The sequence below is a fragment of the Panulirus ornatus genome, chromosome 6, assembly GCF_036320965.1.
Source record: "Panulirus ornatus isolate Po-2019 chromosome 6, ASM3632096v1, whole genome shotgun sequence".
Lineage (NCBI taxonomy): Eukaryota > Metazoa > Arthropoda > Malacostraca > Decapoda > Palinuridae > Panulirus > Panulirus ornatus.
The window spans coordinates 49,945,329-49,955,695 of record NC_092229.1 but is presented as its reverse complement, the minus strand read 5'-3'; the positions used below and the strand labels follow the sequence as shown (position 1 = coordinate 49,955,695).

At 39.1% G+C, this 10,367-nt stretch overlaps 1 protein-coding gene across 4 annotated transcripts in view; it reads right to left on the bottom strand.

Moving 5' to 3' along the window:
- Nucleotides 1–3,669: 3,669 nt before the first annotated feature.
- The window catches only part of LOC139749219 (condensin-2 complex subunit G2-like), a 52,844-nt gene continuing 46,146 nt past the window's right edge, over nt 3,670–10,367 (bottom strand). For all 4 annotated transcript variants that reach the window (XM_071662914.1, XM_071662915.1, XM_071662916.1 and 1 more), the window contains 4 exons: nt 8,775–8,909; nt 6,961–7,104; nt 6,376–6,560; nt 3,670–4,282 (listed from right to left, as the gene is read on the bottom strand). In XM_071662914.1, the coding sequence (XP_071519015.1) occupies nt 4,219–4,282; nt 6,376–6,560; nt 6,961–7,104; nt 8,775–8,909 (528 nt within the window). In that variant the 3' untranslated portion in view covers nt 3,670–4,218. The remainder of the gene's footprint in view (nt 4,283–6,375; nt 6,561–6,960; nt 7,105–8,774; nt 8,910–10,367) is intronic.

Below are 10,367 nucleotides of genomic sequence, written 5' to 3'. Positions count from 1 at the left end.
GCCATTGTACAAAGGCAAACGGGATAAAGGTGAGTGTTCACATTACAGAGGTATGAGTTTGTTGAGTATTTCTGGGAAATTAGATGGGTGGGTGTTGATAGATAGAATTGTGCAGAGGAGGGTGGATATGTTGGAAATGAGATGTTTGAGACAGTATGTGGTGTGAGGTGGTTTGATCGAGTAAGTAATGAAAGGGTAAGAGAGATGTGTGGAAATAAAAAGAGCGTGGTTGAGAGAGCAGAAGAAGGTGTTTTGAAATGGTTTGGTCACATGGAGAGAATGAGTGAGGAAAGATTGACCAAGAGGATATATGTGTCGGAGGTGGAGGGAACGAGGAGAAGAGGGAGACCAAATTGGAGGTGGAGAGATGGAGTGAAAAAGATTTTGTGTGATCGGGGCCTGAACATGCAGGAGGGTGAAAGGAGGGCAAAGAATAGAGTGAATTGGAGCGATGTGGTATACCGGGGTTGACGTGCTGTCAGTGGATTGAATCAAGGCATGTGTATGGGGGTGGGTTGGGCCATTTCTTTCGTCTGTTTCCTTGCACTACCTCGCAAACGCGGGAGACCGTAAAAAAAAAAATATATATATATATATATATATATATATATATATATACATACACATGTGTGAACGAATGGGGCCTTTGTTGTCTTTTCCTAGCGCTACCTCGCACACATGAGAGGGGAGGGCGATGGTATTCCATGTGTGGCGAGGTGGCGATGGGAATGAATAAAGGCAGACTGTGAATTGTGTGCATGGGTATATATGTATGTGTCTGTGTGTGTATATATATGTGTACATTGAGATGTATAGGTATGTATATTTGCGTGTGTGGACGTGTATGTATATACATGTGTATTGGGGTGGGTTGGGCCATTTCTTTCGTCTGTTTTCTTGCGCTACCTCGCAAACGCGGGAGACAGCGACAAAGCAAAATAAAAAAAAAATAAAATATACGTTGAAATGTATAGGTATATATATGTGCATGTGTGGACATGTATGTATATACATGTGTACGTGGGAGGGTTGGACCATTCTTTCGTCTGTTTCCTTGCACTATCTTGCTAACGCAGGAGACAGTGACAGAGTATAATAAGAAATTAATATATTTCCCTACTTCAATCAGCAGTAATATTGTTTTATATATTCATTAAAGCTGTTGCCTATTAACTTTTTGTTCATCCTTAACCAATAATTTTGTTCCTTTCTTCGTTTCTTATTTCCAGAAGTTAATAAGGTTTGGTATTGAAAAACACACTATATGAAAAACTTTACTAAAAATTATACATATCTGTACAGAAATTGTCTGTGGTAGGGGGAAAGTAGGAACAAAAATGTAAAATCTATCCTTATGATGAATTCAGTCATGTACAATTCATCTCCAAAGAAATATTACAAAACTCCAGTTTTTACTTTTCCAAGGGAAGGAACAGAGAAGGGGCCATGTGAGGATTTTCCCTCTTAGTCTTAGTTCTCTGTTCTAAACGCTACCTCGCTAATGTGGGAAATGGTGAATATGCAGTGAAAAGTTTTTATCGAGGATGTAAGGCATGTGTACGTGTCGGAAGAGAGGAAAGTGATTGGTTCTCAGTGAATGTAGGTTTGCGGCAGGGGTGTGTGATGTCTCCATTGTTGTTTAATTTGTTTATGGATGGGGTTGTTAGGGAGGTAAATGCAAGAGTTTTGGAAAGAGGGGCAAGTATGAAGTCTGTTGGGGATGAGAGAGCTTGGGAAGTGAGTCAGTTGTTGTTCGCTGATGATACAGCGCTGGTGGCTGATTCATGTGAGAAACTGCAGAAGCTGGTGACTGAGTTTGGTAAAGTGTGTGGAAGAAGAAAGTTAAGAGTAAATGTGAATAAGAGCAAGGTTATTAGGTACAGTAGGGTTGAGGGTCAAGTCAATTGGGAGGTGAGTTTGAATGGAGAAAAACTGGAGGAAGTGAAGTGTTTTAGATATCTGGGAGTGGATCTGGCAGCGGATGGAACCATGGAAGCGGAAGTGGATCATAGGGTGGGGGAGGGGGCGAAAATTCTGGGGGCCTTGAAGAATGTGTGGAAGTCGAGAACATTATCTCGGAAAGCAAAAATGGGTATGTTTGAAGGAATAGTGGTTCCAACAATGTTGTATGGTTGCGAGGCGTGGGCTATGGATAGAGTTGTGCGCAGGAGGATGGATGTGCTGGAAATGAGATGTTTGAGGACAATGTGTGGTGTGAGGTGGTTTGATCGAGTGAGTAACGTAAGGGTAAGAGAGATGTGTGGAAATAAAAAGAGCGTGGTTGAGAGAGCAGAAGAGGGTGTTTTGAAGTGGTTTGGGCACATGGAGAGAATGAGTGAGGAAAGATTGACCAAGAGGATATATGTGTCGGAGGTGGAGGGAACGAGGAGAAGAGGGAGACCAAATTGGAGGTGGAAAGATGGAGTGAAAAAGATTTTGTGTGATCGGGGCCTGAACATGCAGGAGGGTGAAAGGAGGGCAAGGAATAGAGTGAATTGGAGCGATGTGGTATACCGGGGTTGACGTGCTGTCAGTGGATTGAATCAAGGCATGTGGAGCGTCTGGGGTAAACCATGGAAAGCTGTGTAGGTATGTATATTTGCGTGTGTGGACGTATGTATATACATGTGTATGGGGGGGGGGGTGAGGATATTCCCTCATAGGCCCAGTCCTCTGTTCTTAATGCTACCTCGCTAATGCGGGAAATGGCGAATAGTATGAAAGAAAAGAAAGATATATATATATATATATATATATATATATATATATATATATATATATATATATACCCAGGGGATAGGGAAGAAAGAATACAAGTGCCTCTCAATTTATGCATACCTAATTTACATAATTTTTAGAGCATTAGAAAGAAGTAGTCATTTGGAACATTAGGTAGGAGCCTCAGCAATCATGGCGCTAAACTTGCCCTCTGCCAGTGGCCTGTTTAGGGTGAGGCACTAAAGGCTAAGAAGTGGCACTAGAGTTCTTTAGTTATGGAGGCCCAGTTGCTGTGGTCACCCCTCTGAGGAGTTCCAGTTGGAACAGGTGTCAGAGATATACATAGATGGACCATTTTTTGGAACAACATGCATGGTCCATTTACACCTCTTTAATTTATTTATTTATATTTGGAATAACACATGACATGGATACATTCTATAGACACTGCATGCTACAGTATAGAGTATATGCATGTGTTTTGCCCTTTGCATCATGCCACCAAAGCACCTTTTAGGTACTCCAGGTACTGGTAGTACAAAGAAGCACAAGGCCATCATCAGTAAAACTGAGATGGAGATGCTCAAATATTACGAGAGGTGAATGAACAGCTGATAATAAGCATGCCCTTCAACTTACTGAATCTAGGTAGTTACAGTCTAAAGATAATGTAGGTATTGCGCCGAAGCTATAATACAGATGTACTTAGGTAGAACAATGTTTCCCTTAAAGGAACACTTCTTTCCTGGCTATGGGCCTGTTATATTCCTCAAGTACAGTTCTTGCTAGTAATTCACATAAGTAATGTTTCAACACCGCAGTAAAATTATTGGCAAGCTTTTGAAGAAAAAGTGTAAGCTATGCTTTGTCAACACCATTTTAACCACTTCATTTGCCACATTGTTCATACATTATGGTACATTCTGTGTCATAACTCACCATAGCCTGGACTGAATAATTTGCATGTCAGGTTCAGTACCATGTTCCTCAGGTACCAGTGGGTCAGGCTCGAAAACCTGTTCCTTTTATATTTTTTTTTTGTATATCTTCATGTAATGAACTTTTGTTATTCCTTCTGAAGAAGTCTTAGAAAATGGATAAACAATGTTAACATACATGTTAAACTCGCAAATCAATCTCACAATCTCAGTTGGTGGAGTGGTATGCACCCTCGCTTCCTGCTAAGGAGTAGTACTTCCCCCAAGGAACAAAAATACATAATCTCTGTCTGTCACATTATTTGTTTTACAAGCTTTTCGATTTTTTGTGACCATTCTCAAGAATATAATTATCGCGTAAATGGAGAGGTCCCTGTACTGTCCATGTCTTCTTTGCACATTGTAGAGGATGACTAATATGTATATTTACAAATGTTATCTTTCTGCTGTTGCTACTCACTGAGGGGAATGATGTATTAAAGATACTGAGAGATAAAGATAAATAAACAGTATTTTCCCTTAAAAAATAGGAAAAAAGAGAATCCTAAATAACAATGAAATCTCACAATACACCTAGTGAGCTCTTCAAGTCTTCAATGAGAACCTTTGTCGTCTTGGCATACTCTCTGAAAGTACACAAAAATATGTCATATTTCACTGAAAAAATAATACTCCGAATGAAGCAAAACAAATAAGAGGTAGGAAAAATTCCTACGCCATCAAAATGATGGAAAAAATAATGACAGTTATGATGAAACACCACTTATCTTTCTTTTCTTTCATACTATTCACCATTTCCCATGTTAGTTAAGTAGATCATATTTTTATGTTAACTGAATTAGATGAGACTGGTAGAATGGTAGGTGACACCTTGGTGTATGTTGGAGGAAGATGAAAATAAATGCTAGAAACAGCATGTTTTGAGAGAGAGAGAATGCTGTATTTGTACTAAATGAGGATATAATACAGATTATTACATTCAGGCAGATGTAATTTACCAGAATGGATGGTTGCAGGAAAGCTGAAAGTGTCAGAAATTGTACGAGGAAGAAACAGTACTTAAAGATGCATTGAGAGCTTAAGAGAATAGGGAGGATTAAAATGTAGTGTGTGCAAGGTCCCAACTTTGTAAATGCCACATACAAATCTTGTTTCCCTATGTATTTCTCACACATTCTTTAAAGCAAGCACCTGATCCTCTACCACTCCTGAAACCACACTATTCCTCCCTAACCTGATGATCTATACATGTCTTCACCCTCTAAATCACCACTCTCCCATACAAGTTATTACTCACATGCCTTGATTCAATCCACTGACAGCACGTCAACCCCGGTATACCACCTCGCTCCAATTCACTCTATTCCTTGCCTTCCTTTCACCCTCCTGCATGTTCAGGCCCCGATCACACAAAATCTTTTTTACTCCATCTTTCCACCTCCAATTTGGTCTCCCTCTTCTCCTTGTTCCCTCCACCTCCGACACATATATCCTCTTGGTCAATCTTTCCTCACTCATCCTCTCCATGTGCCCAAACCACTTCAAAACACCCTCTTCTGCTCTCTCAACCACGCTCTTTTTATTTCCACACATCTCTCTTACCCTTACGTTACTCACTCGATCAAACCACCTCACACCACACACTGTCCTCAAACATCTCATTTCCAGCACATCCATCCTCCTGCACACAACTCTATCCATAGCCCACGCCTCGCAACCATACAACATTGTTGGAACCACTATTCCTTCAAACATACCCATTTTTGCTTTCCGAGACAATGTTCTCGACTTCCACACATTCTTCAAGGCCCCCAGAATTTTCGCCCCCTCCCCCACCCTATGATCCACTTCCGCTTCCATGGTTCCATCCGCTGCCAGATCCACTCCCAGATATCTAAAACATTTCACTTCCTCCAGTTTTTCTCCATTCAAACTCACCTCCCAATTGACTTGACCCTCAACCCTACTGTACCTAATAACCTTGCTCTTATTCACATTTACTCTTAACTTTCTTCTTCCACACACTTTACCAAACTCAGTCACCAGCTTCTGCAGTTTCTCACATGAATCAGCCACCAGCGCTGTATCATCAGCGAACAACAACTGACTCACTTCCCAAGCTCTCTCATCCCCAACAGACTTCATACTTGCCCCTCTTTCCAAAACTCTTGCATTTACCTCCCTAACAACCCCATCCATAAACAAATTAAACAACAATGGAGACATCACACACCCCTGCCGCAAACCTACATTCACTGAGAACCAATCACTTTCCTCTCTTCCTACACGTACACATGCCTTACATCCTCGATAAAAACTTTTCACTGCTTCTAACAACTTTCCTCCCACACCATATATTCTTAATACCTTCCACAGAGCATCTCTATCAACTCTATCATATGCCTTCTCCAGATCCATAAATGCTACATACAAATCCATTTGCTTTTCTAAGTATTTCTCACATACATTCCAAATTATTCACTCTTTCGTACTTGATCACTGTTTCCTGCATTGGCAAAGTAATGCCAGGAACAGACAAAGAAAGGCCACATCCACTCTAGTTCTCATGTATAATGCACCAAAACCACAGCTCCCTATCCATAACTAGGCCCCACAATGTCCCTTATTTTTGGTAAACAAAAAACTTAAATACTGTATATCTAAATGAAGATTTGATTACACTACATATCTAGTTTAGCAAAATGATACAATTACTTACTCATAAAATCCAAAGACAAAACTGCTTTCACCCTCTTCTGTATCTGAGCTCACAGGAATGATGATTGAGGACAAAATGCTGTCAGCAGCTACCACTACTTGCTTTAAACTGTATCGCGAAATCTTTTCACTGTCATTTACAAGGATAGTTAGCAAGTATGACACAGCAAGCAGAGATGTGATATCCTGTGAAAAAGATATGGTTAACCGAAAACTGCTAGTTGATAATTCATAAGCATCTGCCAACAATTATACATTAAATCTTTTCCTAGACCTGCAATTCTTTTCTTTTCAACTAAAGAACAACGGTGCATGTACAAAATTGCCTAAACATTCTGGTTACTACCAGTTTATGCATATATTCCTAAGCTGAAGACCTAACAATAGTGATAAAACTACACCTGAAGATTTCTGGGTGTTGGTCTGGCTATCATATCAGTGCAACATTTATCTTAAAGTTCATACAGTATACTTCTGACATGGAGATTTTTTTTTTTCAGGGGAAAACTGGATATTGCTAGCTCACCATATCCAGCAAGCTACTTGGAAACCAATCATGACTAATGAAAAGCTCAACAGTACTTACATGGACTGCAGTTGTTACGAAATGGGCAAGAGAATTCATGAGTGCTGTGGCGAGTTTTGCATTACTTTGACATGCACCAACCATTAGAGATGTGCAACCACCAAGTTCTATAATCTTGGTCACCTCTGTGTCAACACCCTTGCTCTGGCAGAAGAGTAAAACAAAGGTTAGAGAAAGGGTGCATGGAATTCAAGTGTTGCTAATACCAATTACCAATACAGGGAGGTACACAACTATATATGGTATGGATATGGAGAAAATATGAACTGGAAAGAACATCATTCTTCTGTTCTTGGTAAAAGAGAATATCAGATGTCTGCATAAGACACAGAAAAGGCTAACTATAGCATAACATGATTAAAGCTTAGGAAAAACTAGCTCTTGCAAGAAACCAGACCATAAAATACATAAAATTTCGTCTGTTTCCTTGTGCTACCTTGGTAAGACAGGAGACAGCGACAAAGCATAATAAATATACATCAATGAAGATCTATTTAACCTGAGCATAAGTATGTCTATTCACTACAGTTCAGATCAGGACCTGAAAGCACTATCACCCACAAACTAAAAGGCCATGAATGCATTTGATATTATTGTGACAGTTTTTCACTGGGGAACCATTTGAGATCAGCAAGTGGTATGCTTCTCTTGTATGCTATGTTCACCTATATCATTAGTGCAATATAGGGAATACAAATCAGCATGTCAAACTATCATGTTTGTGTCAATCTATGCACAATCTTGTCAAAATATTTTTGGTACAAGCTGAGCATATGTAATCCAAAATGATCCAAAATCCAAAACTTTTTGAGTGGTGACATGATGTTACAAGTGGAAAATTTCACACCTAAACACATTATTTTTTCAATTGTATTAATGGTATTCGATGTTTTACTGTGAGGTACTTATGTGTAAATATGTGTAAGAAAATCATTGCTTATCAGAACCTATAAATTCAAAGTCAGGAATGAAGGTGAAGCCAAACAACCACAGATTGTCCACATTTGGTGGCTGAGGTTGTGACACCTTAGCTTTCTGATGGTTCACTGTTACACAAACTTTGTTTCATGTGCAAAAGTATTAAAAATATTGTGTAAATTACCTTCAGGCTATGTGTATGTGAAACATAAATGGATTTTGCGTTTAGACTTGGGTCCCATCCCCAAGATCTCATTTTTTTTCATACATTCGCCATTTCCCACATTAGTGAGGCTGTGCCAAGAACAGTACTGAACCTTAGAAGGCATATCCTCACTTGGCCCCCTTCTCTGTTCCTTTTTTTTTTTTGGAAAAAAAAAAAAAAAAAAAAAGGAATACGTGGAAAGTATTTTGTCCCCATCCCCTATTCTCATTACATATATGCAAATATCCCAAAATCCAAAACGCTTCTGATCCCAGGCATTTTGGATAAGGGATAATCAACCTGTAATTATGAAAGAAAAAGTTCCCTATTTTATGGTACAGTTAGTAAATATAGTTTATAACTAGTCATTCAAAATAACATGGTTGAATGTATTTCAGCAATTAGGGAACATTCATATGTTGTGGAAAATTGGTAAAAGAAAAAGTTGCTTAAGGCATCTCCAGGATTATCTGAAATTCCTACCTTGATTCATTTCATTATTGACAATGTCAAATGTAAATTGAATTATCTTTGGCTTCAACTTTTGGAATCCTTCAAGTCTTTTTATAAAAAAGAGGGAGGAGTAGACAGAATTCCATAATTTTTAAAGCCTGCTGCCACTATTTAGTATGACTGTTATGATCAAGACTCTTGCAACAGTGAGCTGTTGACAGCAAAAGAGTATTCTTACCTTATCCACAATCCAACAGACATGTTCTACAACAGTAGCTGCCACATGGACCATTACCTCATTTTGGTACCTTCGGAAATTCTGGCCTAGGCTGGATAGCACCATAACCAAAGTGTCCTTTAAGTCAACTGCATTCTGTCAGCAAAATAAGTCCATATGAATACTCTTTAGTCCACAAATCTCTCAACAAATTATCTGAATATCCAATTCTTACATATGAACCCCTGTGTAATCATTTATTTCACTATTTTTTGCTAACGTATATCGTATATCTATGTAATAAACCATTTGTACTGTACAAGAAGGGAGTCTTACATTTCTTACTTTCATGCAAATTCTTAAATTCCTGTATGACATCTACATTAAACTTGTCTTAATTCACTTTCTTCCATTCATCTGCCACTTTTCATACTATAAACAGACTTCCCATATTTCTTGACAATTTTCTAGCTTCATTTCATGTCACATACTCTGGTTGTTGTGTCCCAGTATCTCTCAAAAAGTGTTCTATCTATCTATCTATCCATCCACATCTCTGAAGCCTGTTCTCTCTGTCCTTATATGCCTCCCTCACATACACCTTTCTATGCATTCTTCCACTATTTCTCTCCTTCCAGTATTCCTCCACCCTATTTGCCCATGTCAGATGTGGTCTGCCACTCACATCAACCCCTTTAATTGTACTATCATACACTCTCCTTGTAAACTCCCAGTCTTGCATTCTTTGCACATGCCCAAAACTCCTCAAAGTATTAAGTTTTACCCGTTCTACCACTCCAAGTTCACTCCCTTTGCATTCCCTGCCATACCACATCTCTCATACACCCTTTCATTTCTTTCTTCATTCTAAGTTGTCACATCACATGCTCTTCTCAAATACCTCACTTCCACAGCCTGGAGTCTTGACCTCTGTGGTTCATTTCAAGTCCATGTTTAGGCTGCATAGGTCAGGGTTGGGAGGACTATGCTGTCCCTTAATCCTCTCATTTCCATCTTTACATTTCTACCTTTCATTATTCTATTATGGGACCCAATGACTCTTCTACCCTGAACTGCTATCTCTCTCTTATCTCTTCTTCCATATCACCACACTTACCCAAGACAGCTTTAGATACTTAAATTCTCTCACTTCTATCACACTTACCCAAGACAACTCCTACATACTTAAATTCTCTCACTTATTTCAAACTTTTCCCCCATATCCACACCACAATTTAGTTCACTTTCTTCTTTCACTCTATACTGTTTTACAAAATCTATACTTTCACTCTGTTTCCTTTCAAGCATCATTACTTTACTTTCACATGCATTTACCTTCAATTGCCTACCCTTACACACATCAAAAAACACACTTACAACCTTCTGCCTTCACTCTCAGCAAACAACACACTATCATCTGCAAACAGGCTTGCCACTAGCCAACATATCTCACTGCCACACTCCATCTTTGCACCCCTTTTCCCTAGTTTTGCTTTCATCTGTCTTATCACTCCATCAATACAAATATTAAAAAGTCAAGGTGACATCACACAGCCCTGCCTCACACTTACATGTATCCAAAAACTTTTGCACAGCTCTCCATCTACTCTTACA